At 37.4% G+C, this 27,904-nt stretch overlaps 1 protein-coding gene across 2 annotated transcripts; it reads left to right on the forward strand.

Moving 5' to 3' along the window:
- The first annotated feature begins 194 nt into the window (after positions 1-194).
- On the forward strand, positions 195-27,904 carry LOC111344616 (phospholipid-transporting ATPase IA). Of its 2 annotated transcripts, none has more exons than XM_088732327.1 (46): positions 195-589; positions 4,383-4,488; positions 5,495-5,594; positions 6,526-6,624; positions 6,721-6,766; positions 7,129-7,169; positions 7,273-7,346; positions 7,665-7,734; positions 7,944-7,997; positions 8,098-8,171; positions 8,783-8,853; positions 9,777-9,817; positions 10,140-10,266; positions 10,456-10,494; positions 10,883-10,974; positions 11,076-11,111; positions 11,337-11,414; positions 12,246-12,334; positions 12,636-12,693; positions 13,218-13,332; positions 13,947-14,029; positions 14,481-14,530; positions 15,089-15,158; positions 15,311-15,395; positions 16,439-16,578; positions 16,967-17,014; positions 17,992-18,082; positions 18,328-18,392; positions 18,963-19,043; positions 19,504-19,533; positions 20,126-20,208; positions 20,404-20,512; positions 21,101-21,178; positions 21,255-21,365; positions 21,940-22,014; positions 22,376-22,498; positions 22,876-22,954; positions 23,076-23,137; positions 23,471-23,527; positions 23,615-23,722; positions 24,174-24,262; positions 24,361-24,421; positions 24,778-24,821; positions 25,161-25,219; positions 25,373-25,416; positions 25,644-27,904. In XM_088732327.1, exons 1-46 carry the CDS (start codon positions 499-501, stop codon positions 25,695-25,697), a joined length of 3,480 nt encoding a protein of 1,159 aa, XP_088588453.1. In that variant the 5' UTR covers positions 195-498; the 3' UTR covers positions 25,698-27,904. The 2 variants fall into 2 exon arrangements, with proteins under 2 accessions (XP_088588453.1, XP_088588454.1); XM_088732328.1 differs by lacking the exon at positions 195-589 and adding an exon at positions 1,095-1,283.

Raw genomic sequence — 27,904 nt, forward strand, 5'->3', positions numbered from 1 at the left:
TTTTTATTTTTTTTCAATCTATTTATCAAACTGGAAAAATAAAAATAGCCTCATTTAGAACCCCCCTCCCCTCTTACCCAGCACTTAGCACACTTTGCACCCCTCCAATGCATGTCCATGGTCCATTTTAAGTCAATGCAAATGAAGTTGAACCAGGAGATATACATTGAGATTAAGCGATTTATATTTCCGGAGTTTATATTCTTGTGTTCTTCAGTTAAACCAATGTTTTGACAAGTGCATTAATGAGTCTTAACATTACCTGCTTGGATACCAAAAAGTAAAACTGTTGGTACAGTGTATCATGCTGTATATTAAGATGAAGAGATAAATTTGGCCGCAATTCAAGTTTTCTAAGCTCCATCTCTCCGCACTTAATTTTACTTGGCAGCGGAAACGTATCTTCCGGGCCAATACGAGCGAGGTCTGGGCTTATTCCACTTCGTTGCTTCTTTGGCGAGCAACATGAAAACGATTGTGCTTTCCTCACGCTGAAACATGGCAGCTAAAGCAGCCTACAGACCTGTAGCCAAGAGAAGTTCATCAGAGCTGATTGACGTTTTAGATAACTCGGAAACCAGTGCTACGGGTAAGTGTTGTGATTTCGCTTTCAAGACCTCTCGATGTCACACGGCGAGATGGAGTAAGATGAGAGAAAATATCGATTTCGATCGCTGTTTGTTCTTCATTTGCTTAGTGTTCACAAGCAGGATTGAGATATCGTTTCACAAGCAGGATTGAGATATCGTTTCACAAGCAGGATTGAGATATCGTTTAAACTATGTCAATATATTTAATCCGTTTCAACCATTTTAAAACAAATTAGGTGCATTTCTGTCCGATAGTATCTTCAATTATAAATTGTTTACCTAAGGTCATTTGCGTTTGCAGTTTCGATGTCTTCTTTCGCCTGTAATGTTTTTCTGATTTTTTGGTTATGAGTTTGAGGGGGGTTATTTGGCAAAACTTGTGATTCTATCTAACGTTTGAAGTCATATAAAAAACACCTGGAGCAACGTAAACACAAAATCGTCGGGTGAACTTCTCAGAGCCGGAAGAGCGCGAACAGCTGAAAATAGTCTACACTGCGCAGGCGCGTCTCTGTCAAGCTCTGAATTTTAGGTGGATTCTGGAGAACGAATGTGTATTTGTTCTGTTTGAGGAAATGCTTTTCTCAACGGAAAGTCTTTATGCTGGCCAGAAGCGTCAGTAATCTGGTGGTCGAAGTATGGCGGAAGGTTTCAAATTGACGGCGTCAGGCTCGAAAAATGATGGAAATAATGGTTGGTATAAAATTCGTTGAAATTGAAAATGGGGAAAATAATTTGAAACATGAAACACCCTTGTCAAACTCGAATATTTTTTCAAACTCGATATTTTTTCCGGGAATTGAATTGCCAATACATGTTTTCATGATTTTGAAAACGCTCAAACTTTGATATATCTCAGTATCATTCGATGGGTTTCTCGTTTGAAGAAAATCTAATATTGTTGGATTCACAGTAAATCATTTGCATTGATTTCAACACTGCCAACGGCCTCCAAACCACTGAGGTGATAAGAAAATCCCGTATTATTCCGAGAGTGATCGATCTAGTCATGTTTGGGTTTGAAGCAGACAGTGATGAATTAATTTTGGATGAAAATAAACTAAGATTTCTTCTCTGTGTTCGAGTCGACGACAGGTGTAACGAACTGAGGCCAAAGAAAAATTCATCAGCTGTAGGCGTTTTGAAAAACAGTAACCCTCCGTTTTAAACGCGGTCTCCATCCTTCTGTCTTTTGCTACATGTATCATTTCGTATTTTGAACGTTTACAGTCATCTAACAATTATGCTGGTACTGCTTAATTTGTAGTACTATACAAGCTCAGACATCTTAAAGTACATAATGTTTTTTAACTCTTTCAAAACAATTTTTCTTTTAAAATAGGGCTTTTAAATAGGCCTTAAAATAGAGCTTTCTTTTAAAATTTTTCTTTTAAAATCTTGTTGGAAAGATATAGTCTCTAAATTGTGTTTGGTACAAAAAAAAAAAAAAAATAGATTTAACCTGTTTTTAGAGTTATCCTAATTTTAGGGGTGGTGGGCCAGTGATCAAAACTGGATGTTACAGTTGTAAGAAAGCCTTTCTGTGTTATTCAATAAGGGTCCACCCTAAGTGACTTAAGCCTTGGTTGGAAACTGAAAAAGGCTCAAGTCATCAGTAGTAAGTTAGTAGCAAAATACCACAGACAAAGGAAGTTACTGTGCTTTCTGTATTTTTGCCTGTTCAGTGCATTTACATCATAATCAAATTTATATGCTGCATAGAAACTGGTTGAGTGAAAATGGAACATTTCGAGGAAGGATTTGGCAGGCAACTAAATATTTTAAACAAACAATGCATTTAAATTGATTTAAACTGAACCAATAGAGCCTGACTTGACATGCTTTGGAAAAAAGGAAAAAAAATACATGACTGGTCAGAAATATTTCTAACCTTGTCTTGACCTGTTATACAATTACAGGGGCATTGCATTGCTGTGTAGGTTACTTAGGTAGTCATCTGTTATCCCAATTTGTGATCTGATTTTATTAAAGTTCTCATCATTTTTCTTTTCAAAAATTTGTGCCATGATCACAACAGTTATTCCATGAATTTAAGTTTATTGATCACTATAAATTTATTTGTTCATGAAACCTCATTTTAGATATGGTGGTTGGTCAGGAAATGCAGACACTGTAAACATCTGGTGAAGACATTAACTTTACACAGCTAATTGCAACAAATTGGGGAAAACCAAGGTTTTTATTTTCTTTAAAAAAACCACAGTCTATGGTCAGCCCAGTATCGTGTTCTCCAGCTGTTTGTTTCATTAGCCTCTACTAAACAATGTTTATTCCTTGTTAACCTTTATGGGATCTATTTGACATCAGTTGTTATGGATATTTTGGAGCATTAAAAGAAAATTTAATTTTCTTGAAAATTTGGAAAGACTCTCCACCCAAATTGTTTACAATATTGGTATGTTGTCAAAAGTGTGGCCCAACAAATTGAATGTTTCTTCCATCAATACTTTCTTTCCACAAGGTTGTGAAAGGGATAGAAATGAGCTATACTCTGAAAATGGAGAACCTATCAAGCATTAACATTTACAGAATTTAATTTAATTTGAAAATATAAATTTGTTGTATTTTCAGTTATTTTTATATTTGTGATGATGGAAATTATAGAATAGGAAAGCAACCCCAGCCTTTTTCTCACCCAAATAATTTCTCATTATTTTTTTTTTCAAGAATGTTATGCACTCTTGAAAATTTTAAATAAATTATGTTTTTGCATTTTTACTTTTGTGAATGTGATTGAATTTTTGTTTAAATGTTGACACTAAGCCCTTTATACTTACCTAGGTGTTGTTAGTATGAGAAAATAATAATTCTCAACAGATTTATGACTTAACATTTTCGTGTTTTCTCTCTGATCCCTGATAATTAAAAAGTTAAGTTTAAAATAAAATTTTGCATGCAAAGTTTATTTATGTCTGGGTAGAGTTCCTTCATGTGAAAATTTGGTTATTCTATCTGCTGTGGTGAGAGATGTTTGAAACTTATCTGTGTTAAATGAAAATTCATCAAAACTGCTTGCATTAATTAGTCACTGAAAAGGAATTTAATTTTATGACTATATGTAATTGTGAAGCTTAGTGAGAATTTTTTATTTACTATGTGAATAAACAAAAATATATTTCTTGCATGCAGCATGTGTTTTTACCATAATCCTTAGATGATGTGATAAAACAAATCAAACCAAAGTGAAACTCTTTTGATTGAACTTTTTTTTTTTTAAGGTTAGCTGTTAGAAGCATTTTCTATAAGGGTTATTACCCCTTTTTCAATCTTGATTTTCCAAAGAAAATGCAGTTTTTATTACAACATCATGATTAACCCTATAAATGGAGACAATAGTATGAAATTATGTATATATCACATATGCTGTTCTCAGATAATTTTATGGGCAATGTATTCTGTTAAATAACTAAGGGTTATGCAGGGGTCAGTCAATGAGAGCCAGTAACCCAGTGAAATCTACAGTAGATATAATTTATGTCAAGGGCAGTCTCCAACTACTTCCTCTGAAATTAATTAATACTTTAAAGTAAAAAATCAAACTTCTATTAGCTGCCTACTTTGCGGCTTTTGCCTTTTACTTCAAAACTTATTGAAACTTCTGTAATGCTAAATAATGTGTGCCACTTTGCACTTAATTTCAAAACAACTCAACAAATTGGATGGTCATACAGAATTGTTGGTCAGTACCACTTATAAGTATTTAATTAGAATCATGATTGTTCAGATTGTTTCCCATTAATTTATTTAATATATTTTTGTCCATTTTTACAGATAATTATGGATCTCTTAAGAATGATGTTACTGATGGTTCAGAAGCAGAGCGAGTCATCATCATTAATAAACCACAAACTCAGCAGTTTTGCAACAATAAGATTAGGTTTGTTTTATAAATGTATACAATTTTATAGTTAATGATACTGTTTTTTATCATGCAAATGTTCATTGTGTGAAATTAAAGTGTGAATTAAACAGAACTTACAAAAGAGTGTAAAAGTTGAATTATATCAGAGTTATAATTTATTTATAATAATCATGTTTTTTATTTTCAGTTATGCACTGATTTATTCATTAAAGTTTTATTATTTTGCTACTTATAACAAAGATCTTGTTTGTTTCAAGCCAAAAATACTTGTAGCCATGCTATTGGGAAATCCTGAAAGTGCAACCATTTCAGACTCAGCATTTCTTTCTTAATGGCAACCTTAAATCATAAAATGCCCACCAGAAAAAAAGTTTATTATGGTTATATCAACTTAATTGAAATTGTAAATTGGCCTCTGTAAAGAGTTAAAAAGCTGAAGTTCCAAGCATTAGCTCTTCACCAGAGCAAAGGGTGCTCTGACAAAGGGCTAACACTCAAAATGTCAGCTTTTTAACTCTTTCCAGTGGCCAATTTCCAATTTCAACTTAGTTGATATGACCAAATTACCTTGTTACCCCCACTGATGCAGCACCAGTTTCTTTGGAAACTTACCCCCTTTAGAAAAAAGTTTAGTTGCCAATAAAGAAAAGAAAAGAAAAGAAAAGGACAGCTTGTGCTATTATTATTATAGTACATGATATATTATTATGTACAGCACTTTTTAAAATTTAGAAAGCAAGACATAAATCAAAGTCAGCAAAGGAGAAAGAGAGGAAATTTTATAAAAGACATTGATAAAACATCATTGTATTATATTTGATGAAAATATTCATCTTGTTTGAAATTTTGACTGTGATTACTAAGTTGTGAAAACTCTATTAGCTTTCTTCATGTCTTCCATGTTCATGTCACAGTAAACAGTTATATATTTATATATTCAATGACCATGGACAATGCATGTAACTATTTACTATCTTTCATAATTATTTTTTTAACAACAGTATTTGTTTTCATCTTACAGCACTGCCAAGTACAACTTCTTGACATTTCTTCCCAAGTTTCTTCTTGAACAGTTTAGTCGATATTCCAATGTTTTCTTCTTGTTTATTGCACTTCTACAGGTGAGTGAAAATACAAAATGTACTCATGTGTACAATCTGTGGACTTAATGCAATGGGTAATCAATGAAACTCAGGGGGCCAAAAAATGTAGATTGGGTCTGTAAAAAATTTTTAATGATTGTTGACATAATTATCGCAACTGAGGTGACTTTCACTCGAGGCTGAAAGGCTGTAAAAATCTTTATTCTGTAGTCTATGTAGTCTGTCTCATTATCATTCTGGAAATAAATGCAAACTTATAAAATCTGTTTAATAATTACAAAGTGAAGATTTATTTCCAGGAATGAAAATTATAACATAACCAAAGTAAAGCGTGTGCTCTGATTGGTCAATTTAGCGTACCCCATTTGCTCATGGGTGTATGCTGCTGACGTGAGCAAATGCAAAGACTATATTTCTGTGCGCGCTTGTTTTTTCTGGTTGCATAAGATTTGTTAAATAAAAGGGAACTCTTTAGCTACAATGTATCAATGTTATGTTATAAAACAAATGGTAAACACCACAACGTACACTATTGAGTTATGGATGCACTTGGGAAGTTTGCTAAGCACTCAAGAAGCTAGAGTCACTCTCGGCTATCACCTCATGCGACTCTTACGCTTCTTTCGTGCTTAGCAACCTCCCGCATGCATCCATAACTCACTAGTGTACGCTGTGGTGTTTACCATTAATTTTGTTAATGATAGTCTACATGGTAAGGATACAGGCTGTTTTCCTAATTATAAGGAAGTATGCACCTTCCCTGGGTCAAGTGAAAGAACTGATGTAGAACTATCAGACCAAGAGAAGTTGAATGAATGAATGAATGAATAACTTTATTAACATGTGAATTGTTCTAGTTTTTACAAGTAAAAACTAATTGGGGACACCTATTAGTAAGTTGTTTTCTTCTCAAAAGAAATTAATTGATTTTGATATTAAATGGTTTCAGCAAATAGATGATGTGTCTCCAACTGGGCGTTACACCACAGCTGTTCCTCTTCTCTTTGTTCTTTCTTGCTCTGCTGTGAAAGAGATCATAGAAGATTATGTAAGTTGCTTTTTGCTACAGAAATTGAATGGAAATTTTAGTTTAATTTATGTGCTTTTTTAATTAATGTGACCAATTATTCTTTTTTCCCCTCAGAAAAGACATCAAGCAGATGACCAAGTTAACAATCGTAGGGTTAAAGGTAACTAACTACTTTATATGGAGGAAAGGTGTTATTAAATTTGTCATGAGCATGTGGCATTAGGAATGGAACTTCATACCCACTGTAACAGTAACAGTTATTTCATGCGCTGATGCTAGAAATATGCAAGACACCTATCACATGTGAATCCCAGATTGTGAACAATGAGTACTCTGTAGCCCAGACTTTGAGAGTAGAAGAGAAAAATCTAAGGATCAATGGCAGGATTCTTCGTGGAGTACTCCTGATTTTTTTCTCCATACTTTTTGGAAGTTAATTTAAAACATCTTCCTTCTTTGAAGGCCTTGCTCAAAATTTTCCACCTTTTTTATTATGTACTAAATGTTTTTTTTTTCTTCTAGTTCTTAGAGATAATACCATGCAGTCCTTACTATGGACAGAGGTGAGAGTTACACTGTGGACACTGTAAATTACTGTAAAGTTAGTATCAGTGTATCCCCCTACTTTTTGTTAACAGTGAGAGCATCTTGTTCTTTTTTTTTCAGGTCCAAGTTGGGGATATAGTGAAGGTGGTCAATGGACAATTTTTTCCAGCAGACCTTATTCTAGTTTCATCAAGGTGAACTTTTTTTTAGTTGGTTAACTGAGGGGACCTATCAGGTTTTATATGCAGTCATTTGATGTTAACTTTTGTCAGTCAGTCATTCACTGAGTCAGTCAATCTGTCAGTCAATCTGTCAGCACTTAGTCAGTCAGTCACCCAGTCAGTCAATCAATTAGTCATTTAGACAGTCAGTTAGTCAGTCAGTCAGCAGGCAGTCAGTCAGTGAGCCAGCTGGCTCTTTGATGCTTGATGCGTTAATTCTCATATGGAAACGAATTGATGCATCACAACAAGTAATTTTTGATACATTGTTTTGATTCCTTTGCTTTGCAGTGAGCCAATGGGAATGTGTTATATAGAAACATCAAATCTTGATGGAGAAACTAACTTAAAGATCAGACAGGTTAGCACACTATCCCATTGTCAATTGTTTCAAATTAGGAAATATGATTTGAAATCAGAGAAAATGAGAATTATGCAATAGATTATTGATCTATGAAGTTTTGTTAGTAGCAGATCTGCTTATTACACATATTTTAATCTTGAAAATTTTTATTGGTGTACATGAAACATTTTCTTACTGATGGCAAGCTTCATTAAATTTTTGTACAGGCCTTACCTCTGACTGCAAAAATGACGTCACTTCTAGAGATTCGTTGTATGCAAGTAAGTGGCTTTTTGTTGCAAATGTCAGTTTGTCTGATTTTACTTTTGAGAAATAAATGAATGTGTTTAATGGGAATAAATTTGTTGTTTTTAATCATAGGGAAGAGTGGAGTGTGAAGGGCCAAATAATCGACTTTATGACTTTGTTGGAAATATCACTCTTCAAACTCAAAAGTAAAATACTGTTGATTGTAGTTGTTATTATATTTCGCCCAATTATAATCTTATACTGGTAGATGTTGTATATTGCCTATCGCGAACATGAAGAAAGGCTGCCTCCTTTTGTACTAGGTTTTTTAGGCACTAATTTTTGCAAATCAGATCAAAAGGAGGGGTTTTTTTGCACGACTTAATTTCATGGTTTGGGGTAAAAATCATCTTCAAATGGAAGTGGTAATGAATACATACTTACATAGTTTACATACTATATTTGATAAGTAGGTTGCAAAAAAAGGCAGCCAGAGGCTGATTTGGACCAACTATTACAAATCATTACAAAATACAAACATTGATAATAAAAATATACAAATATGATATTAAATTAAATTAAATATTATCTTAACTGAAATTATAATATTCTGCCAATCAAAAGTAAATAAAATCTTTGGATTTCTTGGTAATAACGACAGCTTCTTTATTAAGAAGTTGGCATGTAATTTTCTAATTGTTTTTGAAACTGGCTAGGTTCTCTGGAACTTTAGCAATTTTGTTGACAAAGTTCCAAATAACAAGTCCTCTATACCATAAGGTGTTCCTGCCCACTTAAGTCACTGTTGTTTTTCTAGATCAGTACCAGTTGGTCCAGAGCAAATCTTGCTTAGGGGAGCTAATCTAAGGAACACACAGTGGATATTTGGTGAGTTCTGAACAACTGATATACACCTAAATGCAGAGACATTGTTGAAGAAAAAAGCAAAAAGCTAAAAGAAAAAAAATAAGCAAGGATTCATTTGTGCAGGTGTTACCTCATGATCTTATGATCCTATCTCTGAAAAAAATGCAATGAAAATTTATTTCAATATTTTATTTGATTCTATAGAATTATCTTTATTTAAATATTATGTTTCTTTAAATGGTAAAACCACTTGAATGGTAAAACCAAATCTCAGCAGATATTGTGAGGAAACAACTTAAGGATCTAAGCCTAAAAATACACACCACCATCCAGCCTGTGTTTGTGAGCCAAAAAATTGAACAAGAATTAAATGTGAAGGAACCAAAGCCACCAATTGTAAATCAGCAGTGTGTTGTTTATGGTTTTCAATGTGACCTGTGTGATGCGGATTATGTTGGTTACACATGCGGACATTTACATAATCGTGTAAAAGGACATAAACAATAATCCTCTGCCACTGCCAAACACTATAAGAACATGCACGGGACAATGCCCTAGGGCCTGCTAAAGCGTTTCAAGTGCTTGAGAAATGCAGAAATAAATTTGACTACTTACTGTACGAAATGCTTTTTATAAGAGTGTTAAAGCCAAATCTCAACGTGCAATCAGACTCCATTCATGCAAAAGTATTTTTATAATATTTTTGTGATCTTTGCACCCTCTTATGTTAATTCTTCGCACCAAAAACGCTTAACTACTCTATATTGCAATTTGCATGATCTTTTATATTTTCCTTGATAATGGTGTCATGACTATTCCAAAACGTCGGATTTTTTCGTTCGCTTTACAGTTTTATGTTATGTTTATTAAATGTTATTATTATAATTGCTATTATTATCATTATTATTATTATTATATTAACCCATTATTTGTGATTTTGTTAGGTCTTGTTGTCTATACTGGACATGACTCCAAACTTATGCAGGTGATGTCCTAAAACTTTACATCAGTGTTGACTAAGGAGATTATTATCTGTCATTATTGAGGGGGAACTGGACTGGAAAATGATAATTTTTTGATAGCTTTATTGCCAAGCAACAAAGGGGAACCTAACTAAAGGAAATAAATTTGCAATTCTTGTTACAGGTGATTTGATCATATGTGAGATGTAGACTATGAGATGATAATTCCATGATCCAGTTTCTCAGAATCATGTTTCTTTGTGCTCCAAGGCAACATTGATGAAATGTTTTTTTTTTCCCAAGGTGTATTCTTGAGTTTTGACAATTGTTTCCATATTTTTTCAGAACTCCACAGCTGCTCCAATCAAGAGGTCAAATGTAGATCACACTACCAACATTCAGATCTTGTTCTTGTTTGGGCTGCTTCTTGTCTTGGCTCTCTGTAGCACCATTGGGTTCAAGATTTGGACAGGTCGGTGCAGTTGTGATGTTATTGTTGTCATTAGCTTCTTTGTCAGTTGGTGGTGGAGTAGACTCGGGTCACCCCCTGGTCTCACTGTTAAGTCACATGTTCATCCCACACTGATTGTGTACTTGTTTCGTTTAGGACTTGCACACTTGTTAGTAAAATTCGATGTACTTCCACCTTTTTTATTTTCAGATAACCATCGGGACACTGATTGGTACCTTGGATATTCTGGTAATTAAAGCATGTTACAATCCATCAACTATTTTTGCTCGCGCGTTATTGGTCTTAACCCATTACGTGACCAATCCTTAATTAAAATTGTGGAGAAAATATAAACAACATTATCCGTTTGGTGCCAAATTATGCACGGAAATTTCTCCGCGGACACTATTTTATCCGAGATGAGACAGTTTTGCTATAGCGAAGCTCGAGGAAAATTGTAAGCTTCGGGGAACCGATAATCTCCGAGGACAAATATACCAACCTGTTTTGTTTCAAGTATTTTGCAACACTCGAGAAATATGTTTGCCAGCAGCTTACAGTTAAATGTACAAATGTTTATTTTTCAGTGTTCCCTGGTACGACTTTGTGTTCCCTTTTGCGACTTTTTTTTTTCTAGGTAAAAAAGCCCAGAATCTTGGCATGTCGTTCCTGACGTTTATCATATTGTTTAATAACTTGATCCCCATCAGCTTGACAGTCACACTTGAGGTACAGTCCAATGATAAAGGCATCGTTACATATTACTGAGTGTTACTCTGCGGCACCGTCACAAATTTTTCTATAATTTATTATTTTTTTTGCTTAAATAGGTTGTGAAGTTCATTCAAGCCATCTTCATAAACCTAGTATGTACTTTTAGTTTTATTCAGTGTTTCTTGTTTTAAAAAAATACAAGGCTGTCAGTTGCATTATATAATTATTTATTCTTGTTGTGAGGATTCGTACAGATGTACTATCCAAACGGCCACTAAGCGAAAAACTGAAAAAAAAAAAAAAAAAAAAAAAAGGGGGTCTCGCTTATTTCCTTCTCTGGAGATTTCCAATTTGGCTGTTCATTTATTTCGTCACAGGATATTGACATGTACTATGACAAGACAGATACACCAGCAATGGCGAGAACTTCAAATCTGAATGAAGAGTTAGGGCAGGTTGGTCTTTATTGACTTGTCGATTGACAATTATATAAAAAGCTGAGTTATACACGCATTTTGATTGGTTCTTGTAAATAATCTATGGGATGATAGACGTAAAGACGACGTCACCTTCACAAACGTTTGCTTCTATGTGGTATGAACAAATAGATTCCAAGTTGGTTTGAGTCTGCGCAATAATAGAGATATTTAGCACGGTGTTTACGTGAAACGGCGGTGGATTTGAAAGCGTCCTTGTGTGACCTACAACGAATAGTTTTGTTGCCCTCTTTCCGGTAATTAACTTCTACTCTGTGAGAGAAAAAGTGAAGGAAATCTTACGTACACGGCAAACGCGAAACAAGTTACGTTCACGTAGAAATGGCAAAGCGCAACTGGCAAACGTGAAAAAATGGCGGGAAAAACAAGGTCAAGCGGTCACTCTTGCCTTTGACTTTTCATGTAAACGCGTTGCTATTTCTCTCTAATAGACCACAGGAGGCAAGAATATTAGTGATACACGAGGCGCATTGTTCTCATCGATTTTTGACGTCGTCTGTGCGATATGTTTCTGAACAGACGCGCGGCAACATGGAAGCTATTTCTTAATGTGATAATGGTTCATAACAACCGCAGTGCAAGAAAGATGATAGTTCAGAGCTTCGCCTCTTAAAGAAGATTTTGCCTACATCCCCTGCTATCGGTTTGTTAGACTTTGAAATGCTCCCATGATTGGCGATCCTCACGACCCATCATGAAGGCCGTGCGTTGTCACAGAGGCACCCACCTCAATAAGTCAGCAGTAAGTCGTTACTTCAGTTTGAGACACTGCTTCTTTTTACACCACAGGTGAAGTACATTTTTTCAGACAAGACAGGCACGCTAACAAGGAATGTGATGGAGTTCAAAAAATGTTCCATCGGAGGAATCAGTTACAGGTAAAAATGATAAGCTCTAAGCCATTCATTTTGTTGAATATCAACAATGAAACTTGCGATGGCAAAATAAGTTTGCCCGAGATCGACATTAAAAAAATGACATATTCATTCGCTTAACAGAAAGGGATTCTTAACCGTAACAACGAAATCGAGGGCAAAATGCGTCAAATTCATCTGCAAACGATGGATTCGGGGCATTTTCGGGGGAGTAACTGGAAGGGGAATGGAAACTCCAATCTCAGTTACCAAAATCGGTGTGTTTTTGTCACATCGTGATGTTCGTTGTTTTTTTTCATTTCAGTGGTGGAAGAGATACGTTCATGGATCCAGCTCTGTTGGATAATCTTAGAGAGCACCATGTAAGTGCATTGTACAGCTGCATGCATAGTTTATTATTATATTACTGATATACGATTTAACCCAGCTAACTCGAACACCCAAAGGAAACAAAAAACGGTTCGAGTTAGCGGGGGCTCGAGTCAGCTGATAGTAAATGATTGAGTTCGAATTCGAGCGGGGTTTTACTGTTGTAGTTTCCAATTCATGGTCGAAAGTAATCCGGGATTTTTGCTTAACCTCGCGCTGTGATTGGTGTAGAGCACTCAACCAATCATCTACTAGACCAGAGCCAATCACGATTTTGTCACACTCGGTCCTAAGCGATTCATTCAGTCTTCCTGTTTTAACGTCAAGTTCTCATTAACTCCTGTGAAACTAATCGAAGTTTTTGTTAACTTTGATTTTAGTTTTACGAATATGGAACCAAATGCTTCATTTTTTGTCATGGCAACTTAGTAGGCGTCGAAAAAGCAGATTTCTCATAGAACATAACCTTTAGCTCTACTGACAATTTTGAAAATATAATGTAAACCTTATTCCATAGCCGACAGCTTCTGTGATTCGAGAGTTTTTGACGTTACTAGCCGTATGCCATACAGTTGTTCCAGAAAGAGAACCAGGAAATCCTGATAAGATTGTTTATCAAGCCGCCTCTCCAGGTATAGTGAATTCTGCATCACACTGAGTGTCTATACGTAATGCGTGCCATCTCCAGGTATAGTGAATTCTGCATCACACTGAGTGTCTCTACGTAATGCGTGCCATCATTTTATTTCAACGTGGAGTTGCATTACACTTTTTGACAGAGTTTTAAGCCAAATAAATGGCATTTTCAGTGCATGCGTCGATTCGTTTATGGAACATTTTGTTGGTTTGTCGGAGACTGGGCCCGAGCTTTAGTTGAGTTTGACACTGCATGTGAGTGCAGTGATGCATGTCGCTTGAGAGTTTTTTTTTTTTTGTTTGTTTGTTTTTCATAGAGAAGGTGTCATTGAAAAAAAATGAAACAGTTGCGTTTATCGAAAGAAAACCTGGAATTGTGAATTCAAGTTAATAAACTTCACTGCCACGGAGGCATTCCCGAAAGGTTGTTGGACTTAAGTTATTTTGGTGGCAACAGTCGGAGGAGTGTAGCTGATGATCAAGATCAAATAGAATACGCTGATGAAGGAAGGACAGTCAGCTGATTAAAGATTCTTCTTTAGACGTACTAGAGTTGACCAGAGCTAACTTATTTGGTCTGGATTTAAAATTAAGTTCTTTGTATTTTCAGATGAAGGTGCTCTGGTGAAAGGAGCTAAAAAGCTAGGATTCTCGTTCAACGTCAGGACTCCTACATCAGTGATTATCAACGCGGTACGTAAAGCACTAAAGCTGATTACCATGATACTCTCAGAGAAGAGCATTTTTGGAAAATTCTAGAACGGATTCACGGCATAGCTCCTGCAACTCATTCCTCGTTTTAGACCACAATGAATCATTTCAGACTTGAGGAATTTAGAAAAAAAAAAAAAAAATCGCGTCGCTTAAGTGTACTCCCCCAGTCCTTGCTGCGGTTCGAAAGAGTTTACCAAACCTCACCCGATTTCCTACCCGAAGGGTTAAAGGCCAAACTCGCCGTCGGTATTATGCTACATGACCTTGACAATAGAGTACTCCTCCCCCACTCCCTGGGGTGAGGTACATGTAGTACCACCCGGTGTTAGTAAGCCCTTATTGCAATAGATTTAGTGTTTGTTCGCTCTGCTTTAGTCCTGGGTGTTTTGCATTCGTTTATAACTGAAACGTATTTTCTTACTTGATACAGATGGGCCAGGAAGAGGTGTACGAGGTTCTAAATGTTTTAGAATTTAACAGGTAAGTCGGTAAGGGAGATTGAAATATGCGCTTAGGCCATTGCCAGTATTAAAATGAGTTATAATGGATCGTAGGTCAATTCTTGCTGCTCGATCAAAGTTTTAGAAGACGAAAATGGAATGAAGTACGGCTGTCTAAGGAAAACTTGCAAATGCAATGTTAAAGATTATTTTTCTGAGCCTAGCCGCGATAATTAACAAGTTGGCTGGGCTGGAGAAAGAAATCTGGGACTTAACCCTGTCACTCCCAAGATCTCAAAAGAAATTCTCCTAACTGCCCGCTATACAATTCTTAAGTTGTTAGTTCAGAGAATTTGGTATTGGATAAACGAAGAGTTCCTTGATTGATATGTCTCTTTATTCTGTCTGCTTGATATTGTATCGGCATTGTAAGGAGAAACTCTGTCTTGGTCACTTGTGGCAGTTAAAGGGTTCAACAAACTTATTCTACTCGTTATCTAAATTATTTAACTAAGCTTGCAAGCTTATTTTTGTCTTTCTTTCAGATTTCAGCAGATTTTTTCGGTTAGGTAAATTATGTATTAAATTTCTCCTTCAGCACTCGTAAGAGGATGTCAGTGATTGTTCGAACCCCAGAAGGAAAAATCAAGTTGTACTGCAAGGGAGCTGTAAGTTTTTTTCGGAAAATTCTTCCAGCTTTGATTTTATATCAGCAGTTTAATTTCAATTGATATTTCCAAATGACGTTCATTTGGCTTTGCTTTGAATTTCACCCACTTAATTGTGGTAGAGACAACTTAGTTTTGTCTTACTTCCTAAGGATACAGTAATCTTCGAGAGGCTGCAAGAGAAACAGATGTACATGGATAGCACGGTAGAGCACTTGGAGGACTTCGCTAAAGAGGGTACGTTGACGAAAACCTGCGCCGTGCAGGTGGTTAAATCCATTACGAAGGAAGAAACAAGTCGTGTAGGCTCGTTAAAAGCTAAACTATCTATTGTATTCTTGCTTGGTTTAATTGATATGGTGTGGAGATTTCTTTCGCGATGGACAGCTTTTAAAGTGCACCTACACCCAAAAATTTTTTTTCGCTTAACGAAGTAAGCTTATTTTTTTGAGTATTTCTGCGCAAAATTTTTTTTATTTGCTCAAATCTTCAATTTTCTATGCCCAGTCAAAATACGGAAAATCGGCCGCCATCTTGCCCCACGACCGAGTTTAAAGAAGAATGGCTCTAGCGGGTAATGTGACGTCAAACCGAGAACACGAAAGTCTGCATCTCACACATTTTCACTTGTTTGGGAAGATTGTCGTCGATATCGTCCGAAATATGCCGACTAGGTGTGTTGTATGAAGATTGTATGGAGCGCGATACCCTCTTGCAAATTTCGCACGTTGCTACATCCTTCTACAACACACTTAGTCGGCATATTTTCGGACAATTATCGACTACAACCTTCCCAAACAAGTGAAAATGTGTGAAAAGCAGACTTTCGTGTTCTCGATTTGACGTCACATTACCCACTAGAGCCATTCCTCTTTAAACTCGGTCGTGGGGCAAGATGGCGGCCGATTTTCCGTATTTTGACTGGGCATAGAAAATTGAAGATTTGAGCAAATAAAAAAAATTTTGCGCAGAAATACTCAAAAAAATAAGCTTACTTCGTTAAGCGAAAAAAATTTTTTGGGTGTAGGTGCACTTTAAGTGTCCGTTCCAAGCTATTTCGCTCGAATTGCGTATTTTCTTCGTTACTACAGCTAAACTTACCAGAGATTATGGCTCCAGTGACTTGTAGCTCCCCTGAGACATCTCGATGCAGGAAGCCTTATTAGGTACGCCTCGTGCTCCAAATATGGAATAAGCGTATTGCCTCAATGCGCTTGCGCCTTGAAGACTTACAAAAACGATACCATGGTAACGACTCAATGTGTGTGATTTTCCATCAGGCTTACGCACTCTTTGCATTGCAATGGCCGAGCTGGAACCAGAAGAGTTTCAGCGCTGGAGTGACATCTACTACAAAGCTTCTACAAGCTTAGAAAACAGGGAGAAGAACGTAGATGACGCCGCTGAACTTATTGAGAAGGTTGACTGTTTTTTTCTTGTTTCGTTTTCAGGAAATTGGTAAAATGAAACTGAACTTTTAGTGTAATACAAAAAATCCGAGCCCCAGATGGGACTTGAACCCACGACCCTCCGTGATCTAGTCGGATGCTCTAACCACTGAGCTACTGGAGAACTTGCTTGCCCAAATAATTCTAAACTGATGACGTAGTGATACTATGATCTTTCTGGGGTTTCTGATTTGTTGATATCTCAAATGAATCAGCAGCCAATCAGAGGCCCATCTCTGTACAGCTTGCGATACTAAGACGTTTTTTCAGGTCAAATTGCTTGTGAGAAATTCTCTTTTACTATTGCTGGGTTCGAATTTGTGTTCTGTTTTTTTTTATTCCTTGTTTGTTTTCAAACAGAATTTGTTCCTGTTGGGCGCCACGGCCATTGAGGATAAGCTGCAAGAAGTAAGTTCAAATATAGTGGCTTGTCGCAAGATATGACTGACTCTGATATCCAGCGGTTTCAGTAAAAGCGGATTACCGCTGATCTACCATCGCCTGCAAGACTTCTAACCGCCATCTGTTTAGCTTGCCTACTGAGTCCCGAGGGGAGAGGGGAGAGGGACCTTAAGGCTCCGGCTTTTCCGGACACAACTGCTTATAACACCTTTGGCAGCCGCTTACAGAAAAAGTGACTGAACCCCTGTATATGGTCTTATTATTGGAAAATATACGACACGTTTAACTGAAGTCCTAATTGATTGAAATTAGAAGTGATTTCGTTTAGTCTGTTTCATAATCAAATAAAATATAAGCGGCACTTGTTTTCTCCCAAATATGGCTTTATTCCACGTGCCTGTATTGCAACGTTCTGCTTTTATTCGAATGAGTAAGGAGCTGTGAGTGGGAGTTAATTGTAAAATCAAGTGAATAAATCGTGGTAAATTGTTTTCGATATTCTTGAGTCGGGGAAAGTTATTTTCAAAACGGCCGCTGTAATACTAGATCGAAAGTGATAAGTCTTTCAAAATCAAAATCCACTGTTACCGTTGGTCGTAAAGGTCGGAAAGTACAGAATCCTCGAAACTGGCGTCCCCCGAAAGATGCTGCATTCTAGATAATTCCCGCCGATGTACATCATGTTGATATAAAATCTATCAGAATTGCTCAAATCCACGGATTTTAGAGAGTAAGCTCAACGAACCGTAGTTAATAGAGCGAAGTATGAATGAACAGTGCTGTTGACTTTAAACGTTTCTTATTCCTACTCTGTGTCTTCTTTCACATTTGTGTCTTGTTTTCGAAGATTAATTGAAAGCAACAACCACTTGCTTCCAGGGACTAGGACACTAACTCTTGGATCGATATCACAGAAGCTGGCGAGAAATTTTCCGAAGAAAGAAAGTTGTGCTCGTTTTAACCTTGTTTTTGCTGGTTTTCAGGGTGTCCCAGAAAGTATTGCTGCACTTGCTGATGCCGACATAAAGATCTGGGTTCTCACCGGTGACAAGCAGGAAACTGCCATCAACATTGGTAAGTTTCATCATCAGACATGGTATTTTCTTTTGAACTTTTCCCAGATTAGGTGAAAAAAAGAATAGTCAAGTATTTTCTTCAAATCCACGGCCATCGTCATCAGGCTCTTGAAGGAGCTATGAGTGTACGAGAGTTGTTTTCAAGTAAAAATGCAGCGAAGGGTCATAGCTACATAATAAATGATATTTATTTATTTATTCATTTATTTATGGTTTCTTTTTTTTTTCTTTTTTTTTTTTCAGGTTACGCTTGCCGTTTGCTGACTCCGGAGATGAAGCTGTTAATCTGTGGCGAGGAGACACTGGATGTAAGTAGTTTTTGATATACCGACGAATTATGCTGGTGTTTTTTGATGCGGAGTTATTTATTCTGCGTAATTGTATTTTTGTGAATCGATGGCTGACTGCAAATTCTGTTACTATCATTTTAAAAACCCTGCAAAATTTCAGGTTGAACGGGATTTGACGAGATGGTAAAGACCCGTTGTTTTACGTTGTTTTACGTACTATTTTGTATGGGGAACAAGTCCGATGTGAGTTGGGTTGTAGACATGAGTAGGTACACTTATCAAGGAATCGCCTTCAACAGATAGCTCTAGCCACAACCTGATGGGAGTGGGAAGGGGGAAGGGGGAAGGGGGAAGGGGGAGGGGGGAGGAGGTAGGAGAGGAGGGAGGGGGAGAGAAGAGTGGGCATAATGACGGAATGAAATTTTTATTTGATAACAAATGAGCTAGTAACGAAGGTGGTGGGTGCTACCAACGGGACTTGAGTGCTACCAACCGGGAGGGGGGGGGTAGGGTATTACCAAATGGTGGCTTATGAGGGTGATATAATAAAAAAGTATACTAAAATTTCGATTATTGCGGTTTTTACAGGGCACGCGCGAGTGGTTGAACGAACATATTAGATTAGTCGGTCGCAGTGGTTCGTCGAAGAAGAGTCCTTCCACCATAAGGGTACGTAGTAACATGAGACATTAGGGACTTTAAGCAAACCACGACGGCTACGGCAACGAGAACGTGGAAAAACAATAGATCTAATTGGCAGAACAATAGCCCAGCACGTGCGTTTTCAAACTTTGTACATTTCTTAGCCGTCCTTTGCAAAACAACAACGTGAAATCACCAAAATTTGCGTCGTCTGTGAAGCTAAACCGCGGCGGCAAGTTATTTTAATTTACATTTGGAACTCAACGCTACTTTTATGCGTTATGTTGAGTTTGAGGTCTGGCGCCCTATGAGACGGTAAACACATGCAGCCATTTTGGAAATTCTAACTAAAAGTGGAAACTCATTTTTTAATCGACGTCTTCCGTGGCGTTGCCGTCCTGACTACTTAAAGTCCCTATTCTTTGAGCTCAAGTTTGTTTAAATATTTGAAGTTGACTATTGACGAGTCGCTCTCTTTTTGTCCTAGGATGATCTTGGATTGATCATAACTGGCAAGGTAAAATAACCGATATGGTTCTTTTCATGCTCTATCTCTCAGCGTGAGACAGAGTGACCTAATGGTCCGTGCGCAGGACTGCCGGTCTAGGGGACTGGGTTCGAGACTGGTCGGGTTAAAGTGTTGTATTCTTGGTCAAAACACTTCACTCTCGCCATGCCTCTCTCCACCAAGGAGTAGAAATGAGTACCGGTAAATTGTCAGGGGAGCCACATGAAATACGGGGAGGGGGGGTGGGGAACCTTGTGATGGACTAACATCCCATCCAGGGGGGAGTAGTAATACTCGTAGTCGCTTCATGCTAAGGAAACCAAGATAAGGTCTGGCCGGGATGGATCACTTGGCTCAAGTACAGACTTAAACGTTATTTACTAGTGTTGATCAGTATGTGACTTCTCAAAATCTTGGTACTCATTAAATAACAAGAAGGTTAGAAGAGTTGACTGAAGTGTTAGCTAGAGGGCGATTTCTTGATACAGCAACAATTTTTCCTTGCTTTTGCACAAGGAAATGTTCAGCAGTGGTGAAATGCTCAGGTTTTGGTCAATACGTTCTAACTTTTTATTGATAATTTGGTGTTCTGTACCTTTAGACTTTGTTGCATGGATTATCAGATGAACTCAAGTTGAGTTTCTTAGAACTTGCTCTCGGTTGTAAAGCTGTCATCTGCTGCAGGTGAGAGAAAAATTATATATTTATAATTATATATTTGGTTTTGATTTTACATCTTATTGGTTGAGTATGTGACGTAACTAAATAAACCAATCACAGTACGTGTTGGAACGAAGCAAACAGTTCCAACATTGCATGTGCCTTTATAACTAATTGAAAACTGCATTGACCAGATTCTTTCGTATATTCTACGCACAGAGTGTCTCCTCTACAGAAGGCTCAAGTTGTCCGACTCGTTAAGCAGCACGTAAAGGATGCCATTACTCTTGCTATTGGCGATGGAGCCAATGATGTGGGCATGATTCAGGTAAAATGTTTCAACGCTTACGTTTATTTCCAGTAGTTGTGTGCGCTTGAATCAGATAAAGTGAATTTTTATTGAGTATCGTTTAACCAAAACCAAAGTGATTTGTGTTAGTTTTGCATCTGATTGGTTGAGAGGATGACGCAAGTTTTCTAGACCAATCACAGAGTGAGGTGAAGCAAAACTAATGAAAAAAAAGGATTACTTCCGACAGTCTATCAGAAATTGCTGTTTCGAATTGATTTAAGACCAACTCTAAGGTAGAAGGACACAATATTCGTAGGTCCGCTTAGAAAATCCATATTTTCATGGTGGTATGGAAATACTGCTGTATTCAAATCATGAAAGCTCAAGTCCCTTGTCACGCAAGGTAACGAAACGTGACGCCGTTCCTCCCATTGGTGGAAAATGTTGCGTTGTGGCTCACGTAACGGCTGAGAGATGTAGGTGGTTTTGTATGTAAATGCGTGCGCAGGGATTTTGTTTTACGTGTTAGGTCAGATTGCAACAGTCAGCTTTGCACAGTATAGTTATTGTTGTGTAAAGGTAGCTAACAATCCAATTGAAGGTATTTTTGTTGCGGTTCTGCAGGCGGCCCATGTCGGCGTGGGTATCAGTGGAGTTGAAGGTCTGCAGGCTGCCAGCGCTTCAGACTACGCCATTGCACAGGTAACCCAACATTATGTTTTTATAGTATCGTTGATAATACCTATGGAATAGTGACTAACTCCTGTTATATTTTCAGTTCCGTTACCTGAACAAGCTGTTGTTTGTCCATGGAGCATGGAGTTACCAAAGATTGGCCAAACTTATTCTCTACTCTTTCTACAAAAATGTCTGCCTGTATGTCATAGAGGTGAGTCCAGCTGACTGGGATTCTTCACTCCTTATGAATGTACTTCTTTTAGAAATGGTGTCGACTTTTCATGTCATTTTTGAAGTGTAGGCTTAAGCACCTGTACTGCGGTTCAATTAATTCAAATGGCATTTCATTCTTTGATGGGAGAACTTTCCTCGGTTCCCTTGGTGTCCATATACGGGAGATTCTTTTTTATTGGAGTGAACATAGTGTTTGCATAAACAAACGTGGCGTGGTGTGTGCAGGCATGCGCGCATGATCGCACGTGAAGTTCCTCACGCTTGAAGCTGCGTTGACAGATTTGGTGAATTCTTGATGACAAGTTTCTGCTTTTATTGACCACTTTTATAAATGGCTGCTGGATTAATATTCTTTTGTTGAAATTTAAATTAGCCTTTCTTGCCTCGCTTGAGATAATGTTTTCTTTTGAATTTTGTACTGGAGAACGAGGCCAGAAAGGCTAATTTAAATTTAAACAAAAGAATATTAATCTGGCAGCCATTTATGAAAGTGGTCAAATTACTTAATCTTTGTGACTTTTTTTGTTGAATATGTCATCTCTTACTTTCAGCTTTGGTTTGCGCTTGATAATGGATTTTCCGGCCAAATCCTGTTCGACAAGTGGTGTATTGGTATTTACAATGTGGTAAGTTTTTGTTTGTTGGAATCTGAACATAGTTAACCTTCTGCGAGCTCTTTCATTTGGACTGAACGTATTGACAAAGACGTTGGCTCCGCTACCAGAGCGTTTATCGATTGCGTGTAACCACAATGGCCAATCAAAACAAAGTTTAATAGATATCAGCCAATCAGAATAGAAAATGCGCTAATTCAAATGACGATTAGATTTAGTTGATTTGATTGAAAGGGTGGTGCCAATATTTAAACCAAGAGGAGAGCTAAGTTAAGCAAAACGATGTACGTAGTTCTTAGTGTTTTTCGACTGTAAATTGAATATTTCCTGTATGTTTATAACCATGTGCATTTTTATTATTTGTGCAATTCAGGTTTTCACTTCAGTTCCCCCATTGGCTATTGGCCTGTTTGATCGGACAGTGACGTCAGAGAGCATGCTCAAATACCCCAAGTTATACAAAGAGTCACAGAATGCCGAGATATACAACACTAAGGTAACGGACTACTTAGGGAGACTACTTAGGACTACAATAGGGAGTTTTGTGTAGACAGCGGTTTTTATCAGAGATGTTGCATAGTAGCAACTTAGCATACGCCTCCACGTGAAGTGCACGAGTAAGTGCACGCAGAGTCGTTGCATGAAAGGAATCCAAGAACCTTTGGGTTCTCCTTTAGATGTTTTTAAATATCTATGGTGAGCATTATTAGCTGGGTTTTGTATAGGAGGTAGGTTTTCCTTTTACAGGAAATGACAACGAAAGAATGTGAAATCTCAAAAATGGCCCAACGTTTTAGTATTTAAGAATTGCGGTTTCTGTCCATATTTTTTTTTCTGGCTGGAAAACGCTCCAATGATTGTGTATTTTTGTAGGTATTTTGGATGTGGATCGCGGCGTCTGTCTACCATTCCTTGCTGTTGTTTTATCTTCCTTGTTTTATGCTCAGACACGGTGAGTATTGACTTGTGTTACCTCGCTTCTTAGGAGTCAAAAATGATTGAATTTTCCTCCAAAGAAAATAGTCATTCTGCTACATACAAAACATTCTCACGTTGCATTGTTCGACTTTCAGAAGCCCCTTTCAGTGATGGAGTTATTGTAGGCGAGTGGTTCTTAGGAAATGTTGTATACACGGTGAGTTTAATTTGGTCTGCTACTCGTTGCCGATGAGAAAGGAAAGCGCTGTAGCAAGACACCGCTGTGTTTCGATTCTCAAACTTAAAAATGAATTTTGTTGATTTTAATGAGCTTGAGGCAAATATATTCCTTTACGGCCCTCCCACTCAGTTAACAAGTACACATGAACTACTGAGCCGCACAGAAATTGACCTTTTCCTATTGGTGATTGTTGGCGACCGAAAGATCAGTAACAATCTTTCAAAGACACCAAACGATTTTTATGAAAAAAAAAAATTGTTTCTTCTTTTAAACGATACCTAAGTCATCCCTTTTTTTTTTTCCCAACAGCTAGTCGTCATCACGGTTTGTATAAAAGCAGGAATGGAACTGGACACCTGGAATTGGGTTAGTGGAGCTAGCTAACTTTGTTTGTTTTATTTGCTTTGATATGAATTTATGAGCGTTTCTTACAAGAGTTGTCTTAAACTGCAGTTGTGTCACGTGGCCATTTGGGGCAGTATCGCCAGCTGGTTCATTTTCCTGTTAATTTACTGTATTCCTGATATCGCCCTCTATATTGCTCCTCACATGATTGGACAGGTATGGATGTTTCTTTGTTTTGTTTGTTTTTTTTTGTTTTCGCATCTTTTTCTTTTGGCAACCAATCCAGAGAACTAACATACGAAAAACGGGTTAGCTTTCTGAAGGTATCGTGGTGCTGCGTCGGTGGGGGAGGGGGTGTTACTAAAGATAATTTGGTTTGCTCGGTTGAGTTGATAACGTAAGTTGACCATTGTAGAGAGTTTCGAAAGCTGAGCGTTACGTTGCGAGCTGAGCGTTACGAGAGTTAGCCGTTCGTCAGAGCTGTGGAATAACGGCCTACGCTCCAATCGTTAGCTTAAGAAACTCACCAACTATCAAATAGTATTCCTGTTGGTTTCTGGGTGAAATGCTATTGTGCATAAATACAAATAAAAAATGGAGACAGTGGAAACTAATTGTCTCGTTTCAAATGGATGTCTAATGTCTGTCCACTACTTACTTGTTCCAGGATCGTATGCTGTACTCCTGTATCGTATTTTGGATTTCTCTGTTTATCATACCGATGATAACACTGCTGCTGGACTTCTTGTACAAAATGTAAGTAATTTTTTGTTTTTTTTTTCTTTCTAACGATCTTAAGCGAAAACTGTTCTTGTGTTCGCTAACTTTGCGCGAACTGATTTTGTTTTCTTTAGATTTCGAAGAACATTTTACAAAACTCTGAAAGAAGAAATTCAGGAAGTTGAAGCTGAGCATGTAAGTGCAGAATTTTTTTTCTTCCGGGAGTTAAACAGAAACTTGAATTGACTCTTCAGGTGCGAGAGAAGCAACTTAGAAAAAGAGAACATGCTTCGCGCGCGCTGACTGCGGGGTCATTTTGTGGAAGTCACCATGCGCGTTTACTAAGGTTCTTTACAGGCCGACACTTCACAGTACAGAGCTTAATTACGATCTTCGTAAGTGATGAGCTCACAACACAACTAAGTGAATCGTGTCTTGAATAATCTCTCGTTCTTTTGTAGATCCGTTGGTAGATATTCTAGTATTACTGATAACGTTTACATGGGCACGTTCCTTGTTTAAGCCTCCTTTTCTTTCCTGTTTGTTTGCAGGGAGATCCAAGTCGTTTAATTATGTCAGATCATGCCATAAACACGTAAGTAACTTTGTCCTGTTTTTTGAACCTTTTCATCACTGCTTCGAGTGACTGATAAGTTGTTCCCCCCCCCCCCCCCAATCATCTGTACAACTTCATGCAGAACGTTTAAAAGAATATAGGAAAACATCCACTTGTGGATGTTACTCGATTTTCAGGTAAATTCCCTGTGCTTGCCTTAAAAGAAATATATACAGACAGTTCAGGGAATGAATACAGAGGTCTTGGGAGTGAAAGTATTGACAGTTGATTTGTACGCGAGGAAGGAAATTTTTCTGTTGGTTTGCCTCTTTTGTACAATTTTTTCCTGATATTCATGTGGTCATTGCTTTCTTTCAGACAAATATGGTCACGAAATGAAGCGTTTGAGGACAGAAAAGACCGTGGTGCTTCAGCACGTAAGGGATTTTGTTGCCTATCTCTCTCTAAGCTTCTTTAGTTTCATCCCCAAGTATTCGTTTCACTTCAAATAGTTTGTACGTCGACAACGAATCGGAATCAGTTGTGTATTTCTTGTAATTTGATTTCATTTTTCATTGTTCTTGTCGTAGTTGGATTTGCCTTTTCTCAAGAAGAGGATGCTCGAGTGGGACAGGTAAACAGGTTTTTTTTTTTTTTTTCTCTTTACGAATCACGGATTACGGATTACGCTATGCGCTGTATACCTCCCTATCCAGTGGATAACACAGCCCGTCTCGGTGACACTTATCCTCTGGTTAGTGTCGGTCGGACAGCATTATCCGCCCTTTGAACAACTGGTCCCTGGTGTATTGAAAGCACAGTTTCGAAGTTAGCTCAGTGTCCTCTATCTATTTATTTCAGGCGGAGCTTATTCGTCGTTATGATACCACTTTGAAGAAACCTCGAGGCGATTGAACCACTGATCCTGATCTACCATACGTTTGAGTTGTAAAAAATATTATTGTCAATTTTTTTTTTTCATAAAAAAGTTTGTATATTATTTAGAGGGTATTTCGTACCCTTTTTGTTCAAGGAATATCAATGTTTCCGGATAATAGAAATCGTCTTAATTCTAAATTTAAATTTATGAACTAAGGAATATTGTTGTATTATATTTTTTTTGTCGCACAAGAAAATGATAAGTTTGTTTTTGGCCGAATCTCGTCTTTTATGCGGTATGAGACGTTTTCTAGACCGTCATTAGTTACAGGTATGTTGCTAGGTAACGTGACCTTACTAAATGACGTGAAGCCGACATGAAGCTGACACAAGACTCTGATTGGACGTTACGAGTCGGATAGCGTTCGTGTCTCTTGACGGAGATTTTCCGAAAATGATACTTATGCTGTGAAGTGGTATCAGTAGAATTCACAGAAAACGAGAGATTTTGTGGAAAAAAAGCACCATTGTACCTACTGGCATTTAATTTAAGCATTCTTGCACGCTGTCTAACACAGTCTTTTCACTGTATGAAACGTTTATTTTTCTGTATGATAATATTTTTTGGAGAATAGTTAATTTGAAAACTTGATCAAACAAAAACTAGAGCTGTGGGAACACTAAGACAAGGATAAGGTTCGTTGTTTATCCAAACTAGTCGTGGCTTGATTGTTCGAAGTTCTTTGACTCTCGCGAGGAGTCTGGCGACAAATTTTGACAAACGCCAGGAGAGAATTACGCAGCAGGCTCCACCAAAAGAAAAAAAAAACGGCACCTGGTAGATAAATGGTTCTTTTCATTAAACTGGTGTACTTCCCTTTGATGATATCATTCTCAAACAACAGACGGCGGAAACCATATTTTTGATTTTGTTGGTGTTTTTTCCTCTCCGCTCACCCTGAGCTGAGTTGGACAGATTTTAGTGAAAGGCAGCTGCTACGCATTTGTTAAGAACTAAAATCAGCTCTAGTTCTCGCTTGATCCAAGTGTTTAAAATTTTTTGCATTTTATATGTTAAGCTTCTAATTTGTCAGATTAACAGAGGGCATGTTGTTTAATGTAGTTTAGTTTGTGTTGCCTGCAGAGGAGAAAAGAACAGATAAGTTATAGAGATTTATGTGATAGTCACTTACATGAGATAATGTCAGTAGGAGGTTTCGCCTCATTGAAAGTTTGCCTTTAACGAGTTCGCGCTCCACCACGCTGAGTTTACCCCCCATCCACCCCCCTACCCCCACCCCCTTCCTTAGTGGAAAAGAACTGCTCGGTGTTATCCCATCACGCCATCCAAATAAACGTAATATTGAGGCGGTTATCCAAGCATCGAGTTTAAAAACCTTTAAGTTGATCGTGGAGCACTAAGAGTCAGTTTAGTTTTTAGGCAAATCGCTTAACTGCCTGTACCTACGAAGCAAAAAGTTTGGATGTTGATCGAGCTGTTCAGTGGTTTGATCTGAGAGGAAAAACGTTTAACCGAAAAGAGAATCCAATGAGTGAAAAGACTTAGAGGCAAACTTGGTGTTTTTGAAAGGGCGAACTTGTCGTAATGGGAGCAAACTTGCCGTGCGGCGAAACCTCCTTAGCTCATTATTTGGTCAAAAGCATTCAAATGATCTTCGAGTTGACAGAAAAATAATTCGAAATTTTAATGTTTTGTTACTTTAGGTAGGGCTCTAAACTGGCTTCCTTTCCTGTCTTTAAACACTTTTAGAACTGTTTCCGTTTTTTCACATAGAAATGGTCGATCGAAATCGAAATGTTTTCTCATTACCGAAAAAGGGAATTAGCACTTAAAATATAATTTGATATGAATCGAAAAAACTATTTAATTAGTTATGAATGAAAAAGTTAAAGATGTTAAACATTTCCCTTTTTGATTGGAGACTGCATCGTTTGTATTATGTTTACAAAACATTTTTAATGGAAATATTTACGTGGAGTTTATACCAATCACTACTTTGTAATCTCTAAGTTCTGTGGTTGGATCGTTTTTGTTCCATGTATTCAGTGTTCCTCTTGTTGTCACTGAGCATTGCATATTATGAGACGATAGATAAGGTAAAATAAGTAGTTGTTGACATGTACTATTACTACTTACGCTAAAATGGACTGATGAGCTATGTAAACAGTAAAGTGAAGTCTAAACGAATGATGAATCTCCTATGTGGATGTTTATTTATTTT

The sequence above is a fragment of the Stylophora pistillata genome, chromosome 9, assembly GCF_964205215.1.
Source record: "Stylophora pistillata chromosome 9, jaStyPist1.2, whole genome shotgun sequence".
Lineage (NCBI taxonomy): Eukaryota > Metazoa > Cnidaria > Anthozoa > Scleractinia > Pocilloporidae > Stylophora > Stylophora pistillata.

Excerpts from the sequence above, each read along its gene's own strand:
- LOC111344616 (XM_088732327.1), top strand. The coding sequence starts at position 499 with ATGGCAGCTAAAGCAGCCTACAGACCTGTAGCCAAGAGAAGTTCATCA. Across the intron at positions 7,347-7,664 it reads CTTATTCTAGTTTCATCAAG|TGAGCCAATGGGAATGTGTT; the intron begins GTGAACTTTTTT and ends TTTGCTTTGCAG. Across the intron at positions 24,822-25,160 it reads TCAGATCATGCCATAAACAC|ACAAATATGGTCACGAAATG; the intron begins GTAAGTAACTTT and ends GCTTTCTTTCAG.